Below are 27,132 nucleotides of genomic sequence, written 5' to 3'. Positions count from 1 at the left end.
TTTACCTATGCGTGCGTGACACTGTGCTTGTTAATTTAGTAAGCAAATGTTTACAGCAGTTTACACAGCTGATGAAACTACTAACGTTACTGAGTATAGGGTAACTCAGTATAGTATTGACTACAGTGCAATTGATTTACAATATCACAAAGATTGAAAAATCAGATCGTTCTAACCAATCATCACTATATCTAAACTGCCATAAATAAAGCTGCTGAACATACCATTGAAGCTCTGAACCCAAATTTGCCACTTGCACTAAAGAGAGGTTGTCAGAATTATGGATATCGCTGACTGCACGAGCTCATGCTTTAAGTTGTGCAAAGCTTTGTCTTAAGCGAAACAACTCTGCACTTTGTTGGCGCCACCTTCTAAAAGTGGGCGGTACTGCTGCATCAAGACTGCTTCCATGACACATTTTTGTCCTTGCAGAGATTATAAAAAGGGCGGGCACCACAGCGGTCCGCCGGATTTCACATTACGACTTTTCCCCCCCTCTTTCTCTGAACACATGGAGCATGATTGTGGGCGATACGGATGCACAGCAGCTGGCACATCCTTGTGGCGTGTTGCACCAACTCGTTATGCTCTTCATGGCTGTTGCAATCGGCACAAGGGCAGGAAACAGTGTGCGGTAACGGCGGCAGATACGAAAGACAAACCTAACATAAATGTCTGCATAGAAAATACCGTACGGCAAAATTGTGATTGTATTCGACATGCAGCCATAACATAGTTACTATATAGTAGTTTTCTTCAAAACCCTAATGCACAAGTTGATACGCCATAGTTGACTCATTGTTATAACTGATGTATGTTTACAAGTGGTATCTTTCCTTATAAGTGGACTGCACTGTAATTTGCTATCACAATCAATGCTTTGCCTTTTAGGCTAAACTGCAACTTTTTCATAAATTTGGGCCCACATTTTTCAGGTGCAAGCCACACACAAGTAAAATGTAATTGTGCAGAAACAGTACACAATGATTGTCAATGTAAGCGAATAGACCAAATGAAAGAACAAGCGAGAGAGAGACCAAGAGTGAGTGAGTGAGAGAGAAAGCAAACTAGTGTTTTTCTTGCTCAGTCCAACTACCGACCATTACAGAGCTCTGACCAATCATAAAAACGGCAGAGAATCAAAGAAAGTTACATGCTTTAAAAATTTGAGTCTGCTTTGAAAATGTGACATGCTTGTCAACCCCTGCGAAGACTCAGGGAAGCCTTAATTTTAGCTTCATCTGCCATTCATTAATGATTGTAAGTAACTGTGCAGCTAGAATCTGGTTCACCAAAAACACGTTACAAGATGAAGTCACCCTTAAACAAAGGTTAGTACATATTTGAAATCAAACAAAAGCACCTAAAATGAGCCCATTTCTGGTGGTAAAAAGAAGGCTTCTGTAGGCTGTTTATTACTTTATGCAAAAGAAAAAATTACCATTGCTGCTAGCACCAACAAACTAAGGTGACTGATTTAAGCAACACTGGTATGTTCCCTCATTAACTTGCACTTGCTTTTCAGAAAAGGCGTACAGTCGGACGCAGGTACGTTGAGTCGAAATGTAACAAAGTGTGTAGAACACAAGCCCAAATATAACAAATTAGTGTGTAGGATGAACAGCTGTAACATCTCCCTGAAAATTTTTGTATAATAGTTTAATTTGATATATTGAATTACATATACAGTCGAACCCGACCACAATGAACTCGTTTACATCGAATTGTTCTATATAGCAAACTATTTCTGGTCACGGTATAGTTCCAATTATATAGCAAAAATTACGCTTACATCTAAAAAGAATAGCAGAAACTCCCAATATATCGAACGTCGTCGTGTAAGATGGCGAAAGTGCAAGTTGTTTCACTGCTTCTCTGGTTCATTGTGTTTGCGCCTTGTAGGCCTTCTCCCGCAGTGTTGCCGTGATGAAGCGGCATAATTCACCTTTCGTCGTGAAGCTCGAAATCACAAATCAGGTCGAACGCTATGAGAAGTCAGATGTCCCCGCAGTGTGCAAGGTTCCGAGGAGCACTCTCGGCACGATTAGGGCTAAAGTGGCCACACTCATGACCCAGTCATAGCCTCCTATATTTTTTCATGCCCGCGCAATGGTGCTGCGGAGACCGTCCGTGGCCCTCTCCCTTCCTCCTCGATTTACGCTTTGACTCTCCGCGAGAGGCGCTCGCGCCCCATACTTGCATTTCCTCGGAGTCGCTGACCGAGCTCGCTTCTCATCCCTTATCGGAAGCCAAAGCTTGCTAGTTAATTGTAGACGAAATGCGCATCAAACAGAGGCTACTTTACCGTAAACAAAGGAACGCCTTCATCGGCTAAGTAGACTATGGTGGGAGCATTCATAAGGAAACAACAAATGAGCCTTTGCTGGCCAACTCACTTCTGTGCTTCGTCCTCAACGGCCTTCCAGTTTCATTCAAAATACCCGTGGCCTACTTCTTCATGAGAAATTGCACAGGCCGCGAGCTGCACACGCTCATGCAACACGTCCTGAAGGAAGTTGAAGACAGGATTTTTCGTCGTGCATATTGTCACGGACAACCACAAGATCAATGTCTCAGCGTTCCAACTTCTATTCAACGGAAGCCCCACGCACTCTATTGAGCACCCAGGAACACCGAATTGAAAGCTTTTCCTAGCATTCGATCAGTGCCACTTGGTCAAAAACGTGCGATCGCAGTTTTTGTCGCGTGACATCAAAAAAGGCGGCGAAATAATGGTGAACCACTTGAAGAGCCTCTACAAAATGCAGCAAGGCAGCCTTGTAGAGCCAGTTCAATTTCTAACAAGAAAACCGGTTTTCCCACAAATACTGAAAAAATGAATGTGAAGAGAGCAATCCAAGTTTTGTCTCCTGCCGTGGCAGCTGCACTGAAGCTCCTGCAAGAGCAAGCGGGCCACACATGTGACGCAAGTTTCGTGGGTGTGGGACCAACGGTTGAATTCATGAACACCGTGCACCGCTGGTTCATGCACGTGAGCAATTGTACCCAGCACATGCACCAGAATAATGCTGACTGCAAGCAGTTCGAATCTACAAGCGATGAATGGCTAAACTGGCTTGAAACAAGCTTCCTAGCTCGACTAGCTGGCCGATCTCAAAAGCCAGTGTCTGGTGAAGAACTTAACCAAGGAAACTTACAAAGGCCTGGTGTTGACAACTAGTTCAAATGTTGACTGCATTCCATATCTTCTTAAAGAGCACTTTGTTTTGAGGACGAAAATATCATCTGACCCAATCGAGTCATCTTTTGGCTGGCTGAGGAAGTCAGCAGGCTCAAATGATCAAACAGATGCCCGAGCTGTTCTCTCAGGTATTGAGAAGACTCCGAAGACTGGCATCGCATCGGCGTCAAGTACGAGCAACGTAATGGCAGCAGAAGGCAACGATTGCTTCTCAACACTGCTGCAACAGAAAAACACAAGGGAAGGAACCAGCAAGGAATTCCCTGCAGATGCATGTAGAGAACTCAGAGTGACTCAAGCGAGAACAGCCTCGGCTTCCTACTCCAGATGTCGCAGGATTGGCTATGGTAGGCGGCTACTTGGCAAGAGCTGTACAAGAAAAGATCGATTGTGTGGAGTGCGTCAACCTCCAAACGCCTCGGCACCCTCGCACTCGCTGATAAAGCACCAAGACCGCGGTAGACTCATCTACCCATCTGGACAACTGTTAGTGGTTCTCTACGCATTAGACAAACTTATCAGCGTTCTTCTCGCAAGGCACATTAATCACCCTTTGAAGGAGGCTGCGAGTATTGCAGCCTAACCTTGATGTGCTCAACACCAGGATACCAAGAGAACCTGCTGAAACTATTGCTGACAAAGTTTTTATGCCCAATATTGACAAATTTTGCAATGAAGGCGACAGACAAACATGACTTGGCTAAAGTGTTTTAAATAAAACTGCTGTCACGAAAGACCCTCAAAATTTGAACTATGATGTCACAGTTCGGCGCTTTCTGGTGAAGGCCGACTCTCCACAACATGTGTTGCTTACTTCCGATGCACATTCTCTAGAAACATCAATTCAACGTGCAATGTTATTTTATAGTTCCATGTCAAATACGAATGCCAAACATGTCTCCATGAGCGCGTGCGCGTCGGCGCGTCATCTGCTCTGGGACGGTATGGGAAGGCAGCGCGATCTGGTGACGGGCACATGAACTAGGTGGTACGGATGGCGCGCTTTGTTCCTCCTGTCAGTAGGCGGGCATGAAAAAATATAGGAGGCTATGACACAGTGCCCGTGGCACCCGACGCATACACATGGCCGTGTACAAGTGGTTCTTTATACGTGCTGGTTTCTGCGTGCTCAGTGATGACTAAATTCTGATGAATGCAACGAAGCCATTGCCAGTGTTGCCAAAGTTTGGAGCGAGCTGTCAGAATTTTCGGAAGCTGTTGACAAATCAACAGTGGACGAGTTAGCGAGTGCAGATGGTGTCGCGACCATGAGAGAGCCCGAAAACGAAGACTACATCGCAGGCATCGTACCGAGCACACATGAAAGTGGGCACAATGAGGAAAGCAACAACGGTCCTTTGCCCACATCCTTCAAAGTGATTGGTGCAGTCGCACTAGTCCGGTGCTTCTGTGCGAATGTGGAAGGTCGCGGCCTCAGCTGCTTCGACTCCTTTTGACATTGTGGGGAAGTGCGGGCGTCACAGGCAGCGAAATTGCTGAAGCAGAAGAAAATGCTGGACTAATTTATGGGAAACTAAGCTAGTTTCATCAATAAAGTGATCTTATAAATGGTATGTGCTTTTATGACATCCAATTATTTAGCAAGCTTACATCGAATTCTGCACTATATCGAACTGATAGGCGTTTTTTTGAGAGTTCGATATAACCGGGTTCGACTGTATATCGAACTTTTTTGTGATTCCCTTCAGATTCAATATATCCGCATTCGACTAATTCCAATGTCACTCCAATCTAGTGCAAAGGGATTTTGCCACTTGTTCCAGCACCTGATAATTCTTGTCCAAACAGCACACGTTTTGTGGAGCTGTCAGGAACAATATGAAGGGACCAGCAAGGAATGGTGCTTTCGATGTTCCCAAACTTACTATGACACTAACCAGTTGTGCTGTCATTGGCTGTAATCATTCAGCACGGTGCCAAAAGCACAGCCGGCTACCCATCTGCATGTCAGATTACATACAGATTCTTTCAGCAACACTTTTTAAAGGCAGTGGGTGCAATTGTCAAAATCCATGCAGAGATTTCTTTTAAAATTGTTTCCAAAGGAGGAGACACCTTACTTTTCATACGTAAGAAGACCAGTAAACCTTCATATGCTAAGAGGGTTTACTTGGGAAGCTGCCTGCTCCTAAAAGTTATCCAGCTGTGCTGGATCACACACCCCGAGTTGGATCTTGCACGCATACATAAATGCCCAAGATGGATACGAGAACAGTCATCGCTGTAGCACTATTGGAGGTGCAATGCTGCATAATGCGGAGGTTGTGATATTGCCACCTACTGGCAGCAAGTCTTTTTTTTTGTTAGCTTTCATTTCCCTTCAGCTTATTTTTACACTACAAGTAACTCCCCCTATGCTTGCATTGGCTCCATTATCTGTTAGCTACATATGGCTGACTGAAAAGATCGGGGCCCCCCGCTCCCCTTTTTGTTCAAACAAGACACCACGTACTACACCAGAAGCGGATGTGTAGCTAACACCCTGTGCACACCACAGAATGACAAACATTGAGAGAGGGGTAAGGACTGCACCTCAAAGTTCATGGAGATTGGTGGCCGGTTCCACTTTTTCTTGGCGTCTGTTTGCAGGAGCTCAATCTCTGCGCTCAGCTGGGTTTCCTTCATGCCTGCCATGCGTTTGATCTTCCAGACGATGGCATTTTCGCTGGCCTTGTACTTAGCCTTGCCCTTCATGCAGATTAGCTGCACTCCACTTGTGTTCAGTGGTGTTGGGATTCGCACCTGCAGCATTAAAAATAGGAACAGAGACAAAGGCTATGCAATACTGAAGTTTGCTCACAACCTGCTTGGCGCACATATTTATCCACTTACTACTAAAAGTAAAAAAAAAAATTTTACTAAACAGCTTTTGATGGTGTCCAGCTTTCCTGTTTTCAAGGTACTCATAGCAACATGGATACCCCAATGTCTGAAAAAAAGAGCCATTAATACAGAGAATTATAGCCTATCTATAAGGCAGGCGAGACATTTATGCAGCTGCTTGTGTAATAGAAAGCAGGTACACATCCTGCACCCAACTGGCTGCACATAGCCATAGTACCAAACTTCTCAAGCTTTTTTTATTAACCTCGAGGCTTCTGCCCCATTCATCACTAGCAGTATAATACAGTAGAGGATGTGGCCATTCGTCAGCACTATATGCCTCACCAGTTCCAACCTCACTAAGGCCAATAACATCCCAGGCAATACCTGATAGCTCCTCGAAGAGTCCTGCTAAGCTAGCTTCAGTCGAGAGAGTTCGGGTGGTAAACGTTGCCAGGATCAGTTTCCTCACTTATACATGTTCACTAATACTACTCTCTCCTGTATCTCCTTGCATTAAGGCCACCTAACGTGCATGGTCCCAACCGTGCCACTGCACCATGGCTGTAGTACCACAATGTTGATTGAGCATTGCGACAATTCAAAAGTATGGCCCCATTAAGTGCTGCTATCGAAGCACCATAGCAGCGTCGGTCAGAATGGGCTCCACTGCAGCACAGCAAAGCCAGACCGTTTTAATGGTAGCCCCACAAGGGGCCACTGTTGGGACACGGTTGCTGTGGCTCTGTGCCAGCACCTGTGTTTTCCTGTGTGGCATTACAAAACTGACAGTACAATGCTGAAACAGCTTTAGCAGTTGTGTGGTGGGCATTCCAAATAGTCGCAACCGCAGCGAAAATGGTGCACCGTTCTGTGCAATGGCACACGAAAAATTAGCCACTAGCCACTGCAGTTGCGCAATTCTATGTGGTCACAAGAACACATTTTCTTCGTGCAGTAAATCCTTAACTCTTTGTGCTCATTTAGAAATGTGCTCATTTCTAATATTTTTTTCTGTGTTAACATTTTATTTTAAGACTTAGTAATTGCAATGCGATTAGTATGCACTGCAACATAAAATTATAGCCTGATAATTGGTGTTTTGAATGGATGTATAGCAGTAATAACTGCTCCGACAATTTGAGAATTCTCACACGAGACTTCAAAGAAGCACTTTAAGGAACACAAATAAAAGTAACAATTTGCTATATTTTGTTTAAGTACTCAGAGCAAAAAATATCTGAAACATACAAAATATTCACCTGGTTCCTAGTTCCCAACTTTTGTAGGTCAGATCACACAAAAAATTATTATGCAGATTTGTTGGCGCTAATACTAGCCGTAGTGATGCCCATGCTATGAGGAAAGCAATAGCTTCGCAGATGTGAAAACTGGGCAAGTTCTTTGTACAGGAAGCATTTTTTACTCGTTGCAGTAGGCACCTGGTTTGTTGCTGCATTCTTAACACTCGCAAAGCAACGATCACTAGGCATGTAGAAGACTTCTCATGCTTGAGTGTTGCATTCAATCGGCTTTGAGGTGATCTAGTGTGTTCCGCTGGCACAATAGCCTCCACACACTTTGTGCAGTTTCTGTACAGTGCTGTACATTAATTTGGAATGCTGCAAAATATTGTACAATAATGAATAAGGGCACTTTAACAGGCAGTGTCCAAAATGTAAGGGATTAGACAGATAGGAGAGTTTCGGTCAAAAGTGTCTGAAATCAACAGCATGCTCTTGTGCAAGTGAAATCCCCAAACAATGGGAAGGATTGCTTGCAATAATTTATAGGTACGTTGTCGAAGCACTGGTGGATAAAAGTGACCCATGACAAAAATAAAGTTGCACTATATTAGTCCAACACATCAAAATAGCGTGCACTCATGAACCTCTACTGTTGTTGAGGCACTTAAAAAACCTACGTATTAGATCAGAAAATTAACAACCCAACAGAACCTTCTGTGTCTTTACTGCTGCCATCATTTAAAAATTACCGTATTTATTAGAATTTAGGCAGATAGTTTTTTTCCAAATAATCATACAAAACTAGGGTCGGCTTAGATTTGAGGATATTGAAATATGCGCCACTTTGTAACTGAAATGGATAAATATGGTCCATAACTAACGCCTATCTAGAAAAGCCAGGATCACAGCCGCTACTATCCGGGCCAGTAGCCAACTGAAGTACAAGAGCAATGTCGTCGCTTTGATGTGTGTCGTATCAGAGCTGGTTCTATGGTATCGGCACGCGGCGTGGCTTTATCATAATGGCACACAATAGTGCCGCTTTCAAACCGAAAGTTCTGCTAGCCACAGAGGCATAGTAAGCCAGGCGGGACTTCAGCTTCAATGAGAAAAACGTCCGTCATTGGAAGCGAAAAGGGGAGACACATTTGCGTGTACCGCAACAAGGAGATGACAGCAATAAGGAAGATAAGCGCACAATAACAGAGAGGAGCTGTTCACTGAGATCACGCCGCGTTTCGACGCATGCGATGCCGCACTGTCTGCGCATGCATGGGCAAACGGACGCGAACATGCATGCATCCGCAAGTGTACGTGTGGTCGAGGCTAACGGCGGTGACTGCGTCGAGTGAGCTCGGCATGTTCATAACCCATTAGGGACCAAGAAAAATCTACACGACCAATTCTGTTTAACTTTAGTGTACGATGTCTCTTTAGTGAATAGAGGAAATTCCTTCAGTATCAAGAAAAATATATTTATTCCTTCAAAACTTACAGAGGTACTTTTTATAGTAAGCTGGGTTCTTCCGATTACAAAACACACTTGTTGCATGCTGTTACTTAGGTGCATAAAACTTGGTGAAGCACTCATGTTTCAAACAAGGTGTTACATTGCACTTCACACATGCCCACATCGACCTTTTGTGGCAATATTGGCACCGCAGCTGCTTTTCTAATTTATTTGGAAAGTGGCCTCCCTTGTCAAGTACAATGTCACCTACGATGGAGGCTGGCCGTTTGCGAGTGGGGTTATGTTTTGTGCCGAGACGCAGGTAATGCCGCGTGACATTTCTTTGAAGCGCAAGGAAGTCGATTGGCTCATCTGCAACCACTTGATAAATTTTCCATGCATTCACCACGGCTACGTTTAGCATTTGCGTAAACAAAGGCCACCACCACTTTTTGCCGCGAATGCCAACTCTATAGTTGTTTACGGAGTGATCTAAGGGGTCTACGCCTCACATGCCGCTGTTATAGCTGCTGAACAGCTTCGGTTGCGGAACACTCACCCTTTTGTGAACTGCAGACGACCACCGCTTTACAAAGGACGTGGGTTCAATACCGTCGTAGTTAGTAGCCATTGTTACAATACTGCTGTCCTTCCACTTTACGAGAAGAACCCCACCGACGGGGTCGAAACAATAAAAAAATTCTCTTTGCTTTTTTTCCATTTCTTTTTTAACAGGAAGAGGGGGCTTCATATGCCAATTCTCGCGAAGAGTGCCTGTTGCCCTAAACCCCTTTTCACGCGAGTAACAAGGAGATTCCAACTTGTAAAAAAATTGTCGAAAAAGAGTATGTGGTCACTAGGATCAGAGTGCCTCAAGCAGAGAGATAACAACGCGAGTTCCCAGCGGATTCTAATCAGAGTTGAGAGATTTTCCACAGTAGGTATCAAAACCATAAAAGCAGCCGTCAGAACTGCATACCATCCAGTTCTTGTACCCAAAGCGAACTGGCTTGCCACGCATAAATTGTTTGGAAGGATGGTGTCCAAAATATTTTACCATAGACTCGTCTATAGAAGGGTTTCGGTGGAAGGTTGAAACGCTCATTCAGTAGGTTCGTGAGGGTACGTATTTTGAACATATCATGTCGTCTCGCCAATCATGTCATTGTTGGCTAGGTGCAAAAATTTTATATGGGTCTGGAGGGATTATGACCACATCAACATCATCCCCAGCATACTGAGCAATATCTGCTGCAGCCTCGAGCGCTTCACTGAGACTGCAGCCGGATCCATAGTATCACTCGGTTCCATAGTATCGGTTGCCTGCAAGAACGATTGCCATTGTGCACACACAAAGTCCCGCTGTACTATAGATAGTACAGCAAGGTTTACTCTTATATAACACAAAAAGCGTGAAAGATATAAATGTTTCACAGCACTCAATGCTTACTACTGCTCTTCTTGAAGCTATATACAAAGAGGTTTCATGAAATATTGATCATTCTAGCCAGGAGAACAAGTTTACGAAGTGCTTAGCGGTTCGGTTGGCGGCAATGATGATTGGCGATAGTTGATCGTAGACATACTCCGAGAAGCGCTACGAACGCACTTGCTTGATTTTGGAGTGTTGCCTGTCACCCTGCCGGCGGAATGAACCACTCAAAACGAAATACTCATATTTCAATTAAAAAGAAATGGAATTGTAGCTGTACTTTTGAAAGTACAGCGGTCCCAAATGGGTTAAATAAATGCTGTTATTTCGCAAATGCTGTCCTCACTTTTTTTGTTCGGCCTACATTCGAGGTAACCTTTTACAATTTTTTCTGGCTTCAGACATTTGGGGGTCTGCTTAGAATTGGGGCCAGCCTAGATTCGAGTAAATACGGCACGTTGCACCATCGACCAATGCGCATAGTTTGAGTCTTTATTGAAGTGCTAGAACTGGAGGCTAGTTTTGACTATACAGTAAAACCTCGTTAAACCGTACCCACTTAAACAGTAGTTTCGTATTAAAAATAGTAAAGTCAAATCCCCAACTCAGTGGCCATTGAACGTATGTGTTTTGTATCCGCATAATAGTAGTAGTAGTAGTAGTATAAAACTTATTAAAAAAAAATTACATTCAGGTCCAGTGGGTGGGTCCCTCAGTCCAGGGCCCCACTGGCGATCGCGGCACGCCGGGCTTGGTCGAGAAGGGCCAATTGGTCCTCCCGCACCGTGCTGGCTAGCCACACCTCCCACTGCCTACTGTTGGAGTTTTGCCCCATAAGGGGTGATTGGATTTCTTGTGGCCGACTCTGGCACGACCATGTGATATGGTCAAGAGATGGCCGCCCTCCGCACCAAGGGCAAGTGTTGGGATACCGGGTGGGGTGTATGTGGTGTAGTAGGAGTAGGTGTGGGTATGTACGGGTTTGTAGTCTGCGCCAGTCCCGCATTTGCGCTGAGTCCAAGGATGTGTCTGGAAAGCTATACCGTTGCCTTCCTCGTCTCTGTGCCACCAAGATATCTTTTGCTGTGATCGGAGATTCTACGAGAGTGCGTTCCGTCGCTCAGATGCTATATTCTCGAGCGAGGCGGTCCGCCCTCTCGTTACCCCTCACTCCGGCGTGCGCCGGACACCACGTAATAGCGTGGTGTTCCGTGAGATTTCTTCCTAGGATTTTGATGGCGAGTTTGGGCAGGGTGCCTGCCATGAAAAGGCAACATGCCGACTGCGAGTCGGTTAGTATTAACGCAGAACGTGCTCTATTTTCAGCGTCACGTATAGCCAGAGCCACCGCAGTAGCCTCTGCTGTGGCCACCGACCTTGTTCTGACTGTTGCGGAAATAGTAGTTTGTGCGTTTGTGGCTACCACAGTAAAAGTTTTGCTATCCTGTTTGCACGCGTCCGTGTAATAAACCTCCGGATTTCTGCCGAACCTTTCGAGTGTCCTGGCCCGTGCAAGGCGCCGTTGTCTGTGGCATTTCTCGCTCATGTTTTTAGGGATTGGGGACACAGAGATCTGAGCTCGTATGTTCGGTGGGAGGAGTTCTGTTTGGTCGTTACAATGTGCCGGTCTGAGTGGATACCCTAATCGACGGAGAAGTGTTCGACCTTGCTCCGTGGAATTGAGCCTTTCTCGTTGTGCAATCAGTGTTGCAGCCACGAGTTCTTCAAATGTGTTGCTAATACCCATTGCATTAAAAAGGGTCGTGCTAGTGCTAATCGGTAGACCAAGCGCCGCCTTATAAGCTGTGCGTATAAGGGCATTTATTTTAGTTTCCTCTGAGTTTGATAGTTTTTGGAAAGGAAGGCCAAAGGTTACACGGCTTATGATAAATGCCTGTACGAGCCTTATCGTCTCTTCCTCCTTGAAGCCTTTTCTGTTTCTTGCTACTCTGTTTATCATCCTAGACACGCTGTTAACCGTTTTCCGGAGATTTGCGATCGTGTGCCCTACTGCTCCATTTTCCTGTATTCATAGTCCGAGTATCCGAGCTTTAGATACCTCCTGTATTGTTTGACCTCCCAGAGCAAGCTTTATCGGAAGTCTATTGTCCTTTCGTGTATAAGGCGCTCTTACTCGGATTAGTTCGGACTTCTTCGGGGCGCAATTCATGCCAGCTTTTGTTACATGATCCTCAACAATGCTAATTGCCTTCTGGAGGGTTTCCTGACGTTCCCCTAAAGATCCCTTTGCGGTCCAGAGAGTTACGTCGTCCGTGTAAATCGCATGTCCCAAGTTTGGGATCCGTTGTAGTTTCACCGCTAGTCCTTTCATCCCTATATTGAAGAGTAGCGGTGAAAGAATTGAACCTTGCGGCATTCCTCTTTTGGGGGTCTGTAGAACATCTGAGCGGGTGGATCCTAGCCCTATCGTGGCTGTGCGGTTGTCTAGAAAGGATGTTATGTATTCATAAGAGCGCTGTCCGCAGTGCATGTTCGATAGTTCCGTTAAAATTCTTCCGTGCGAGATGGTATCGAAAGCTTTTTTGATATCTAATGCCACTATGAATCTGTCTGCATTTCCTCTCTCTCTGTTTAATACTTCTTTCAGTAGGAGAAACACGTCCTGTGCCGACATATGCTGTCTAAAGCCGAACATAGTTTCTGGGAAAAGGTTTGTTTTCTATGTACCTAGTGAGTCTCATCTGTATAACCTTTTCAAAAAGCTTACCCAGACATGAGGTAAGGGATATGGGTCGGAGGTTTTATGTCCCTCGGTTTCCCTGGTTTCGGTATTAGAATTATCTCTGCATGCTTCCATGCCTGTGGGATTTGACCTCCTTCAGTCCATACACGTTTGTTAAAAAGATCTGTTAGCCCTGTTAAAGCATTGAGGCTAAGATTGCGAATCATGGCGTTTGTTATTTTGTCCGGTCCAGGCGCCGTATTTTTCTTGAAAGTTTGTGCTGCTGCAAAAACCTCTGCCACCGATATAGAGGCATCTAGCTCCTCATTGTTCCCTCCTAAATATGTGGGAGTATCATGGTTTTGCGTGGAATTTGCTCCTATATACATGTCTTCTAGTGTGTCTAGGAGATGGGTGTCAGCGTCTCGAAATTCGCATTCAAGTAATCGCAGATCTCAGTTCGTCGCTGTTTTTGTACTTGCAGGATCTATCATGCTTCTCAAAATGGCCCATGTATTTTTTGTGTGTAAGGTTCCGCATAAACCATACCAGCTTTTTGCGTACCTGTCTGTTAACACGTAGTGTTTCCACTTTTCGTCGCGCAAACACGGCAGTGCATCATCTTGATAGGGCGGCCCGGCAGAACAACAAGCCTCAGAGATCGGAAGAATGGCCTCCAAGTGCCCTGTGCGTTTGCGCGTGAAGCCACATCAACATAATTTCGGCGCCGTGCCAGAGAGCATTGTGGCATCGTGCAAGTGAGGACTTGTGTCATGCCGAAGCTCGGATAAAAAGACGCTGGGTGCTCAGCATAGAAGAAAAATTAGACATTGTTCGTGCTATCGAACGTGACACGAAGTTGGCGCTGGCATGCGACAGGGATCTGCTGTTGACTACAGTGTGTGGCATTTGGAACGCGAAGAAGTTGCTCGGCAGCGCTGCTGCGACCGCTAAGAGATGTCGGCTACAAGGTTCAACTTTTCGCCATCGTTGCCAAAGTGTCAACTAGCGACAGTATGAGGATGACACTGAAAGCGATAGCACGGGCGATTCAGGCTCGACAGTGGCAGAAGCTGCACGTTACATCAGCCTCATGAATGCAATCTTCGCGAAGAGAACAGCACCCCGCAATGAAAAAGGCGTCCCGCGACTTCTGCAGCGCTACCGGGCGCACGTGCATGGAGAATGCGTAACGTGAACAAGGAATCTGCCATGCAAGTGTTTGCTGAGAAGAGGGGGCTGGCTGAAAAGCTGGCACATAGCTTCAGCAAGTTTGAGGCCGCTGTCGTCGCTGATAGGCCGCCGCAGCATCAAATGAAAACAGTTTTGTCAAGCGAAGTGAATAAATACTGCATGTTCTTTTCCCCTTTCATGACACTCTCCGAGTTCAGTGTTCCGTTTTTGACAGGTAAGTGGGCGCGATCTCATGCTGTTCGGTTAAACAGTACTACCACTTAGTACGTTCTTTTTCTGAGCTCCGGCCAACTACAGCTTAACGAGGTTTCGCTGTACCTCCAGTCGTTTTCTTTTTCCAAACTCCCCAATGTGCCGAAAATTGTCAAATATGACAACTAGTTAAAGTTCAGTCATCATTTTAGACTGCATAATGCTGCTAGTAGAAGCATTCCAATGGAAATGTTTAACATACAGAAAAACTCAAATTGATCGATTTCTACAGGCACAGTAATGAGAGAGTTAAACTTCAGTCTGCACATACATCTCACCACATGAGATTCACATGACACTGCATATCAATGCATGGGTACATGTATTTCCTTGCAGCCCATTCATTGGAATCACATTCAGCTCTTATACCAAATGGTTGCAGCCAAGGAGTGCGATGCAGCAGTGCTGTGTTTATAGTTCTCAAATTCGGGCATTCGCACTTTCAGGTGCTACGAGTCATGACCGGGTGCACATTTAGTGAAAATTTATCTCTGGAAGCTTATTTTGGCAGTTGTTTAGCTAGCGAAGGAATCCGAAAGGTTTACAGACACTATGCCACCATACAGTGGTATATGTGCTCAGAGCGCACTGCACTCTCAGTAATCATGATCAGACATTAGAATAAAAACGAAGCACATAAACGTGAAGTCAGAGCAGTATTGAAATGCATACTACCCCATGCTGGCACATATTTCAGGTCAGACTGTTCTGCTTCAATGGTGCCAATTAAGTATTTGCCACTGGTAGCACGTTTTACTCTTAAATTCACTGGTGGCTCTGTATGGTGGTTGCTTGGTGCCCATACCCTAAGCATTTCACCATTCCGAGCCTACACACACTGTATAAAGCAAATGACATGTTTCCAGGCACTAGTGGACCATCAAGAGTTTCCCAACATGCCTCGATATCTGGACACGAGGTTAAATGTTTGCAGCAGACCACCAATTGAACTATGATGCAGTAGAACTTTGTTGACACGATCCCATTTCATATCATTTCCCAGTGCCAACACTCGTGATCATGAACACAAAAATTGATGCAATAAATTTGTGGTTCTTTTTTACCCGTTATGTTCCCGGAAAGTGCGCGTATTTCAGCACCAACATTCAGTACATCACCAAACTGCGATCGCACAATAAGTCTTCTAGCCACTGCAGATCTCGTGTGAACCAAAAAGGCAAGGCACGCCCGAGTCAGCAGTAGGCATCTACCCCAGCAGCCTTCTCGCAGCGCTCACCCACCCATGTCATGAGGAAATGCCGGCATGCACCCGCTTCCCTCTCCCTATACCAGCAAATCTTGAGTAGTTGGGTGTCGCATTCATGGCTATCACCGCCAACCCTATTGCGATAAGTATGTTACACAATGAGTGGCATAGTGCCGTTGGAAGCCTGTACTACTGCGTGCTTTGAATAGGTTATAACCCAAACGCACCACAGTTCTGCCTTTCCTTGCTACAGGTGGTACTATGTGAGCATCATGTTTCACTCTCGCAATATCAGTGTCCCCCACCAGCTTGATTTCGTTTTTGTATCCCATCGCTTAAAACACAACGGCTACGCAATACCAAACAAAGCCTGTCGCATCAACATCTCATGCCGCAGGGATTCCCGCCGAGTGGGCATGTCAATACTTCCTGCCAAAATACCCCACTCAAAGAAGCTCCTGATCTAGGCCAATTCGAGGAGCACAAATGTAAGCTTACGGAAGCTGCAAAAACGACAATGCATATCTCGCCCGCTGCTCAAGCCCCACTGGCTCTGCACGTGGAGTTTCGTGCTGTAACGATGCACACAACACTTCTCGTTACGTAGATTTCAGTTACAGTTCGGTCTGCCATATTTTTTAATAACTTTGGAACAAGTACTTACCCAGTTAGCACGTTTCTTTTCTCACATTCTTTCCCAAAATGTACGAAAGATTCTACTGTACAGGAAGCAAGTCTATCGTCCTCAAGGAATGTAATGTAATAATGGCCCCACGGCACAGACCAACACATGTGATGATGTCGTGCATCACTTCCTTTTTTTGTGCAGTCTCTTGAAAAACTTGACGTGCATTTCAATCATGCCACACATTGAGTGATGCACCTTATGGCACTGACCTCGATCTTCTGCCCTATGAGAGATGGCTTAAAGTTGGACTTGAGCACCACCTTGACTTCCATCTTCGTGCGGCCCACTTCACGCACCAGTGGGATGATGCGGAACGGGAAGCTGATGTCCTTGGTGATGCGGTACCTGCCACGAGGAAAGGGTGGCATAGTCTATCTTTCACGTCCAGTTAATGACTCCATAGAACTGTGCTTCATTAAGATAGACGCAATGAAACAGTCAAAAGCATGTGACAATGTGCACAAGAGCATAATCCAAACCTGAGGTGATGAAACTTGAAGATATGGACACCTAAAGGGAAAATTAGAAACCCTTACATTCCAAGAAATGGACACCATGACAATTCTACATGAATTCACAATTTCTTTTCTCTCTTTCACTCCCTCATTCGGCCACTTATTACAAAGGCACAAGAGGTAATGAGAATGAAATATAGACATGATCAATATTCTGAAAGTACCACCAGGCCTCAATTTCATACTGATGCATTATGATGCACATATTTGATGTAGTTTTTATACTGTGGAGCAGCATGATGCAGGAACTTCCACGTGCACATCTGCAGGTTACTGAGAATTCCTTGGTGTGAATAGCCAGGATGCCAGTGAGGTCAATTCACAGCACTTATCTGCTCTGGTGTATGTAGTGCCATTTAACTCAAAATGTAACCTATACAGTCAACATCTGTGCATTCAACTCCGGTTCATTTGATCATGGCTGAAGGCTCAAGCCAGCCTCCTTTCTATAAGCAAAGATTTTCGTTATTTTTATCTTGAAATCGGCCCTCACCAGGCAATACGAACGTGATCAAACGTGAAGATGACGTTTGAACTTCTGGAACCATAAACATTCCACAATCAGTTGTTTAATTCATCTGATTTCTCACTACTGCATTTGAACATAAGGAGCCTCCAGAAACATTACAATGAATTTGTTGGCCTTTGCGCAACATCACACCACACGTTTCACTTCATTGCTTTATCAGAAACTTGGTTACTATCTGAAAACACTTGTCAAACACATCCACTCCCTAGCTTTCACCTGGAGCTCGCTTGTAGACAAGGCTTGCTGTCAAGTACCACAAGGAACGAAACTGCATGCGGGGGGTGTAGTCCTTTACGTAAGACGCAATATACAAAGTAAAAAACACAGCTTTTAAATCTATATAGTGCGAAGTACTCATTAAAATACCCCAAGATAAAGCAGCCAGAAGCCTTATACAGTTGAATCTCGATAATTTGAATTCGAAGATGCCTTAAAATTTGTTCAAATGAAAAGAAGTTTGAATTAAAACAAGGGCTTGTTTTTGAAGTATACATGCTATGGACCACAGCATGATACACAAATGGTGCAAGTAATGAAATATTGTGGCACGCAAGCACACATAAAAAAGTTGACTAAGACAGTGTGGAAAAAACTAAAGTAAGCTTAGAAAGAAATTGATCAACCCTGGGCATTTTCATTGACCTAACTAAGGCTTTTGGTCTTATGAACAGTGTGGTATTCGTGGAGGACCCTCAAGCCCAATCAGCACATTTGAGAAACTGGCAGCAATATGTAGTAAACAATATGTCGTCATCTCAAATGATAACTAATAGTGGAATTCCTAAGGGATCCATATTCGGCCCTTTTCTTTTTGTAGCATACATATATTTACCCGACTATCTCTCAGAAGAGAGCATTTTATACATGTACAATACCAATATTTTCCTGACAGATGGCAGGGAAGCAAATCTAAAAAAAAGGCAATGATGTCCTGTTAAATCTATCTAGCTGACTTCAATCTAACTCTTCTCGCAAGCACAATTTACCTATGTACTTTTCGGTGCAAGAAACACCCGACTAAAGAACACTAAATCATTAAACTTCAACAACTCTCCTTTGCGAAGTTAACGAGACGAAATTTTTCGTCTACCCCGACAGTCAACTAAAGTGGCATAAACATATCCATGAAACTACACTAACCATCTATAAGAAAATCCTAATACTGTATGAACTATGTTACATATTTCCTTTGAACACACTCCGCACTATTTAGGCCAGTTTTATACATTCACATACTACGTATGCTATTACCATATATGGACTCGCGTACCTTACCACTCTAGTGCCAATTATTGCAGCACAAAATACAGCACTTTGAGCTATTCTCTTCCTAAAAAGAAGAATCAATAAATCACATTCGCATACCCATTACTTAATATACTACCCATGAAACATTGCATTGATTACCACATTCTCGTTTTGCTTAAGAAAATTATGCACAAAATTATACTATGTCCTTCTGCAAAATTATCAAAATACCACATACCCACTATGATCAGTAACCTCAATATGTTAACCATTCTAAAATCTCGCACCAATTATGGGTCATTTACAAGCTCACACGCCGCATCGAAGCTCCGGTATAAATTACCAACAGATCTAACAGCACAACAGCCAATTATCAGCCACAAAACTAACTCGCTTTTTATGCTCACACCACTTGCTCAATGAGTATTACAATATTTTACTGTCTCACACATTGTCTTTTTTCTCACATGCTCTAGTGTTTAGTATATAACAGCACATAACATAGGGGCCTCCTTCACAACTCCTACAAGAGATATAGGGCCCCACCTTTATACCATACACAATGTATACCTTCATGTGAGCAATAAAGAACTTGAAAAAAGAACATGATTGGTCAGCATGCACATGCTCAAATCCAATGACTAGGGACACTGGAAGTGCTGAAAGTACAGTATCTTGTCGATAGCACAAATTTTCAGCCTGCCCCTGGCAGACCTTTCAAGTGGAAATGGCAGCTCACAATGAATGATTACCATATATCCCAGATTCTAAGAACCAAGAAAACGTGTACTGTATCTTCAAGACTGCCGTTTTTCCAAAATGCGTGCAAAAATTGGCAGGATATTACAAGCAAATGTGAATCCAAAAGTGCATTTGTGGCATTGGCCATAGCCAGCATAACCACCATTCTCATTACAAGGTGAGGAAATGATGATGATGTGTGTGGTTTAGTGGCACAAGGGCCAGATATGGCCAAAGAGCGCCAAGACAGTGTTAGTGATTTCGTGGTGGAATGATGGGTCCTGTGAAGAAGACGTGACGTGGCTGTAAAGTGGCCGAAAAATAGTGCGTAAAATCTACGTGCTATAAAATTATGGCGATGACTAATGACGAATACTATGAACATTAAAATACATCGTAAAAGAATGACGCAGAATAGAAAATATATGAGATGGTAAAAATACCTGGAGCACTGTTGCCTCGCCGGAGCCCTAGAGGCACGTGCCATACGAAAGAACTATCACAGCGGCATCCTCTGAAGAGAGGAGACTCTACGAACATATGGGGCTAACAACATGCAACACATCTTTCAGATAACTTAGGACTGCGTTGGTGTCAAATAGCGGTTCTGGGCCGAGTAACATTAATGGATGAAGGGGAATGTGCTGTTGGTATGCTAATGAAAAATGTCTCTTTCTCTCAGATTCGGCTTCCAGACACTCCAGGAGGACGCGGAGTACGGTCAGCCTCTCCCCGCATCTACCGCAGGTTGGAGGCTCACTTCCAGTGAGTAGAAAATTATGGGTGCCAAACGTGTGTCCTATTCTGAGACGACAAAATAGGACATCTGTTCGGCGCGATTTTGTAGTAGAGGGCCAGAATCCTAACTGGTTTTATCAGGTGGAGCTTATTATCCGTTTCCGCGTCCCACATGCGTTGCCAGTAGTCTCGCAATCTCCTTCGCAAGAAAGGCCTCAGATCTGTGACAGGCACCGCAGCGGTAGGGTAAACAGCTTGCGATGCGATTGACGTGGCCATCTCGTCCGCCAGAACGTTACCCTCGATGCTCCTATGGCCAGGCACCCAGCATATGATATGCTGGTTAGATATGTACGCTTTACACAAGACGGAGTACAGTTGATTAAGTACTGGATTTTTGTGTCTATAGAGTGACATTAAGGCCTTCACGACGCTTAGAGAGTCTGTATATATCGCTGATTTTTGAAGTTTTGATTTTCTTATGTGATTTACAGAAGACAATACTGCGTAGGCCTCGGCCGTGAAGATACTTGTTTCCGGATGTAGTACACCAGATTCTGAGAAGGATGGGCCGAAGGCAGCATAAGACACCCCGACATTTGACTTCGAAGCGTCTGTAGAACTCTGCGCAGGAGTGCTTGTGCTGGAGTTCTAGAAAATGCATTCGAATTCCTATCTCTGGTGCATGTTTTGTTATTTCTAAAAAGGATATGTCACATTCTATCAGCTGCCACTCCCAAGGTGGTAACAGCTTGGTTGGATGCATTAGGCGAAGCTCGAGGAGTGGGACACGCATTTCATTACTAAGCTCCCTCACACGAAGCGAGAAAGGCTGCCTTACAGAGGGACGGTTATGGAAAAGTGTAGTACATGTCATATCGTTAACAGTGTTAAAACATGGATGATGATTGGAATGTATTTTTAGGAAATATGCAAGGCTGATGTAAGTTCTCTGTAGATGGAGGGACCATTCATTTGATTCCACGTATAAGCTTTCAATCGGGCTCGTTCTGAAAGCGCCAGTGGCTAACCGGATACCTAGATGGTGAACAGGATCTAGCATCTTTAGCGCGCTCGGGGCGGCAGAGGTATATACAGTCGAACCTCGATATATCGAACAGCGCGGTGATCGCAAAATAGTTCGATATAGCCGGAATTCGATATATAAAATCACGTAGAAAACGCGTCAAAAATAGCGAAAATCAATCAATGAACCAATCGTGGCGCAATAGATACTCACATGAAGCTTCAAACAAAGTATTTTGTTCGCTGAATGAAGCAGCGTAGCCTGCTTCATATTGGCAACCGCGTGCTTGACCACGGCGTCCTCAACATAGTCCAAACGGTCCACAAGGGACAGTCCAGTGCCTTCTATTGTGCCGCAGTAGCGGCGTACAACGGCCAAAGCAGCTACAGCCTCAGTTGCAGTCGGGAGCGGGGCAACATCAGCGCTTGCTGGATCAGCCTCGGCAGCGTCTTCGTTTGGCCGCTCAGCAGTCACTTCTGCCGCGATATCCACGTCTGTTAACTCCGCCACTGTTTCGGTGCTGTCGTCACCGCCAAAGAAGTCCGCAATGCACATGATGTGTGGCTCAGCACCGACAAAGCACTCGAACTGGCTCCCCGGCCGCCTCGATCACGCGCGCACGGCGGGGGCAAGCCTCGCCGTGCGCGCGTGATCGAGGCGGCTTGCCCCGCCGTGCGCGCATAGGTGCGCGCGTGATCGAGGCGGCCGTGCTGGCTCCAAACCGCCGCGTGTGTACGCCGCTACGTTCAAATGGCACCCTCGGCGCAACCGATGTGGGCAGCTGTCGTACGCAGCAGTCTGGTACGCCGATCGCGCCGCCGCTATCTTCGAGAGTGTTGCGGGAAAGCTCGCCTCCTGTCAACAGAGCGCACTTGGTCTGGGGCGGCGGACTTCGATATATCCATTTTACATCCGGCCCCGTTCGAAATAAAGAATTAAAAATGCATGCGATTTTCCATGTGATATAGAAATTGTTCGATATACGCAATAATTCGATATATCCGTGTTCGATATATCGAGGTTTGACTGTACTACAGCACCATAATCCAATCGAGACCGAATGAGGCTCTTGTATAGGTTCATTAAACACTTCCTGTCACTACCCCATGTAGTCTGGGATAGAAGTTTCATTAAGTTCATTGTTCTTAGACATTTTTCTTTCAGATATTTAATGTGTGGAATGAAAGTGAGTCTGTAGTCAAGTATAATACCCAGGAATTTGTGCTCTTTGTTAACAGGTATTTGGTGTCTACACAGTTCTAAGGAAGGATCCGGAAACAGGCCTCTCTTTCTTGTAAAAAGAACACAAGAGCTTTTGTGGGGGTTGATTTTAAATCAGCTTTTGTCTGCCCACTTGGAAATCTCGTTCAAGCCCTGCTGCACCTGTCTCTCGCATAATGAGAGGTTACAGGATTTGAAGCCGATTTGAATGTCGTCAACGTAGACAGAATAAAGAATGGCAGGTGGTAGCGAAGCACGAAGCGTGTTCATCTTCACGATGAAGAGCGTACAGCTCAGCACGCCTCCCTGTGGTACATCTGTTTCTTGTGTGAAAGGTCCTAAATACGTTGCCGATTTTCACTCTGAAGATGCGATTCAACAAATAGCTTTCAATTATTTTCAGCATATTGCCACAGATGCCCATTTCCGACAAGTCTCGCAAGATGCCGTAGCGCCATGTTGTGTCATATGCTTTCTCCATGTCAAGGAATATTGACATGAAAAACTGCTTATGTACAAATGCGTCCCGAATATACCCTTCAATGCGAACAAGGTGATCTGTTGTCGACCGGCCTTCTCTGAAGCCACACTGATAGGGATCAAGTATATTGTTGAGTTCAAGGAAATATATGAGTCTGCGATTAATCATTTTTTCAAAAACCTTACACAGGCAGCTTGTAAGAGCTATCGGGCGATAGCTTGCCGCTATGGATGGGTCTTCCCCTGCTTCAAAACAGGGACCACAATTGCTTCTTTCCATGCAGTTGGAAAGTATCCTGCAGCCCAAATAGTGTTGAAAATTGTGAGTAGTGTAACTTGGGTGTCATTGTGTAGGTTTGTGATCATTTCATACATGATTCTGTCAGAACCCGGTGCGGAGCTCTTGCATGATTTCAAGGCAGCTCGGAACTCGGCAATACTATGAGGACAGTTGTATGGTTCATTCTTTCGACATTTTCTTATGAGTGGCTTACATTCTTCTATTTGTTTGTATTTGAGAAAGGATTCTGAGTAATTTGTTGGACTTGACACGCTCTCAAAGTGCTCCCCAAGTGATTCTGCCTGATCTTGCAGTGTATCGCCCTGTGTATTTACCAGAGGGAGTGAGTACGTTTGTCGACCTCTAATTCTATTCACCCTGTTCCAGGCTTTGGCCTCATCTGTAAACGAGTTAATACTCTATGAGAAGTTCTGCCAACTTTCTCTTCTGGCCTGCCTGCGGGTTCTCGTGCCTTGAGATTTTACTTTCTTAAAGTTGATAAGATTCTCTGCAGTGGGGGAAGCGCGTAGCAGCCCCCACGCTTTGTTCTGTTTCTTACGAGCTATCCTACATTCGTCGTTCCACTACGGGACACGCCGTCTGCATGCCAAGCCACTTCCTTCAGATATGCATTTTGATGCGGCATCTATTATGAACGCTGTAAAATACTCCACAGCCGCATCACTTTCTAAAGAAGACATATCAGCCCATGAGATGCTAGATAGAGTTAAGGTGAGGAAAGAACAAGTTTTTCTCATAGATTGGCTGTAATGATACGCTGCTCATTCAAAAGAAATTTTACGTGCTAAGCTAGCCACAACAAAGGTACATCATGTGTTTTTAGCATTTAGGGGCCATGGAATGCATGATGAACTAGCAAAGGGACTAGCAAAGCAACTAGCATGGTCTGCCATCCCGTTCATGATGGCTGTGGAGTCTTTCAAGAAATGCCCTATCAAAAGCAGATGACCATGCATAGGATGTCATGATCCATAAAGATCCAAGCGTAGGCTGTGAGGGATGACTGAAAGAGGCACTAGGCATCAACAAATTTCCATTCCGTGAAGGTAAACTCAGCAGATTTAATCTTTTCTTAATGGGCAGAATCAGAGGCACATTGTTATAATCTGCAGGTTACATTTGGTAAACACACTGCAGTATAAAGCAAAGCTGTTTGAAGTTATTTCTGCCTCCCAATTTGGCTCTCCAAACAGTTCAATTCCATCGGTCCCATCAAGGTGAAATTCCTGGAAGTCTACTATAATTAAACTGCAGCTACATAAGAAAAACTGCATGAATGCAATGTCCAAAACATGAATTTTGTAATTATTTTTATTTTGTATATTAACCTCTTTTAGCCTGTTACAATTTTATGACACACAAAATATGAGCTCATAAATCCAAACGGGATGCTCAAAGGGGTCCTGAACAACACATTGGGCTTGGTGAAAAAAAATTCAGTCTGCGGACAGCACACGAATGTTGTAGCCAGGAAGGAGGAGCGGGCTGGCCAGATGAGGAGTCACATATGCACATGTTTAATAGTCTCTCAGACGTGTTCCATCTCCAGAAGAAGAGTGCGCGCTGCCAGATCGCCAACCACGCGCAGTCATGGGGAACTATGTCTCCCCGCTTTCACTAGATGGCAGCATATACAACATCTACCCAACAGAGCAAGTGAAGTTCACTGCAGCAGGCGGCTTCACGCACCTCCCACTTCTAGTATGCATGTGGGAAGTGTCTTGGCAACAAGAACGGGCGTCTGCTACACAGTCACTGATACAAACACTTTCTGTGTTGGTTTTAGCAGGAGAATAGCGAACTAGCTGGGTCCTGTTCCTGCGTACAGCACCACTGTCTGTGTTAACCCAGGAGGACCGAGGCTCATCAGCTGGGGTTTGTACTGTTGCTTTGCACTTGAAGTCAGTCAACCAGATGTCTCCGTAGAATAGCTCCGGCAGGTCGCGGACTCTGACATCTGTCGAAGTCTTTCCTTTGACGCTTCCGGTACTGTTCCTCGAACTTCCGAACGCTCTTGATCCGGCAGTTGGGGTGTCAGCTCGGTGGAACTAAGAGGAAGCTTGGTTCTTGGCCGACGACGCATCAGTAGTTCCACAGAGCTATACCCATTCAAAAAAAGTTAACCTGTAAGCTAGAAGCGTCAGGTAAGGGCCTTTGATCGTAGTCATGGAAGTCTTGATTTTTACCGCAGCCTCAGCAAGTCCACTGCCCTGAGGATAGCGAGTGCTAGAGGTTATGTGCTTGAAGGCGTAGTCCTGAGCGAAGAGTGAAAACTCAGTTGACGAAAAGTGCGGGCCATTGTCAGGAACCACGTCCTCAGAAATCCCGTGGCGTGCAAAAAATGACTTGCAGTGGTTGACTACGGCTGCGGACGTAAGTTTCTCGAGCCAAGCCAGTTTAGGGTATCTTGAATAATAATCTGTTGCTATCAACTACCACTGGCTCTTATAGTGAAACAAGTCCCTTGCAATGTGTTGCAAGGGTCTTTCTGGAAATTCAGAGCTTTTTAATGGCACTTATTACTTGTTTCGACGCATTGCTGACATTGCTTCACCAGGGATGTGACAGCTCCTATATTGGGCCACCAGACAATCTCTGGCTCGAGCAAGTGTCTTTGTTATGCCGAGGTGTCCTTCATGTAAGAGTCGTAGGACTTGTTTTGGCAAGAGGCCGGGACAACAACTCGAGCAGCGTAGAGGAGTAAATCGTTCTCCAGAGTGAGCTGGCGTCGGTGCTCATAGAAGGGTTTTAGGGCCACTGGTAAATCTTGCCTGGGGGGCCACTTTTTTCTTACTCCACCAGCGAAGCTGTGCACAATTGTGTTTGTTGGTATGCCTTTAACCATTGAAGGCAGTGCTCCTCTATGGTTAAAGAGGTTTTCAAAGAGCATAAGAAAGCTTCCACGTTTTCTTTGATCTCTGTCTTCTATTTTTTGGAGAGGTGCTCTGGAAAGAGTGTCTGCGGCTAGAAGGTCTTTGCCTGGAACATATGCAATCTCGTACTGGTACCACATCATCTGGTATCTTTAGCCTCTGTAATCTGGGTGTCAGGTTGTCAAGGCTCTTCGAAGTGAAGATGGGAACTAACGGCTTATGGTTCCCATACAGCTTGCTGACAAGATAATCGCCGAACTTGTCACATGCCCAGACTAAAGTAAGAGCCTCTTTCTCGATTTGGGAGTATCGCTTCTCAGTCTCCAAGAGTAATTCTGAAGCATAAGCGATAACAGAAAACATGCCATTCGTTTGCTTCTGCCGGTTTGATGCACCAAGTCCGAAGGACAATGCATCTGTAGCGACGATCGTTTCTCTCGATGGATCATAAATTCCAAGGACAGGGCGAGACGAGAGCACCGACTTCCATCTGTTGAACGCCCGCTGTTGTGGAGCATCCCAAGCAAACTCTTGCTTCTTTGAAAGGAAAGAGTAAGTGGTTGCAGGACTTCAGAGCGATTGGGAACGAATCTGGCGAGGTATGTTGACATTCCGAGAATTCTCTGCAGCTCGGTCCTGTTTCTTGGGCTCTATTTTCATAAGGACTTCAACTTTCTTTTTGTCAGGTCGTATTCCGTCTTGGTCTAGCCAGTGTCCAAGGAATGAGAGGCACTGGACATCAAACAAGCATTTGGTTTCGTTCAATGTCAGTCCAGCCTTGAAGAGTAGCTGCAACACATTTCTGAGTGTCTCCTTGTGCTCATGCCTATTCGAACCCCAGATAAGGATGTCATCCATGTGACAGACAACCCTACTGACTCCTTGTAAAATGCATGACATCTGTTTCTGAAAGTGTTCAGGAGCAGACACAATTCCAAATGGTAACCGGTTGAAATAGAGAAGCGTGCAAAAGGTGAGATGAACATGGTGAGCTTTTCAGAACCTTCACAAAGTGGAATTTGCCAAAATCCAGAGCTAGCGTCCAGTTTGGAGAACACTTTAGCTCCATGAAGAAGTTCGAGAGTGTGCTCCACAGAAGGGATAAGATGACATTCTCTCAGAATGTGGTGGTTCAGTTCTGTGAAGTCCACGCAGATTCTCACGTCTCCGGAAGGCTTTGGGACGGCTACCACTGGTGCACACCACTCAGTCGGCTTGTCAGCAGGTGATATAACGCCGAGTTTCTGCATTCTTTGTAGT

At 45.0% G+C, this 27,132-nt stretch overlaps 1 protein-coding gene across 1 annotated transcript in view; it reads right to left on the bottom strand.

Annotated features, from left to right (window-relative positions):
- The window catches only part of AP-2mu (adaptor protein complex 2, mu subunit), a 67,648-nt gene that overhangs the window by 17,986 nt on the left and 22,530 nt on the right, over window positions 1–27,132 (bottom strand). Inside the window, exons 6-7 of the mRNA XM_050172646.3 lie at window positions 16,409–16,544; window positions 5,756–5,965 (exon numbers count right to left, since the gene is read on the bottom strand). Of these exons, the coding sequence (XP_050028603.1) occupies window positions 5,756–5,965; window positions 16,409–16,544 (346 nt within the window). The remainder of the gene's footprint in view (window positions 1–5,755; window positions 5,966–16,408; window positions 16,545–27,132) is intronic.

This window comes from Dermacentor andersoni, chromosome 3 (assembly GCF_023375885.2).
Source record: "Dermacentor andersoni chromosome 3, qqDerAnde1_hic_scaffold, whole genome shotgun sequence".
Lineage (NCBI taxonomy): Eukaryota > Metazoa > Arthropoda > Arachnida > Ixodida > Ixodidae > Dermacentor > Dermacentor andersoni.
The sequence above is the reverse complement of the archived record's forward strand: the minus strand, read 5'-3'. Positions and strand labels throughout refer to the sequence as shown.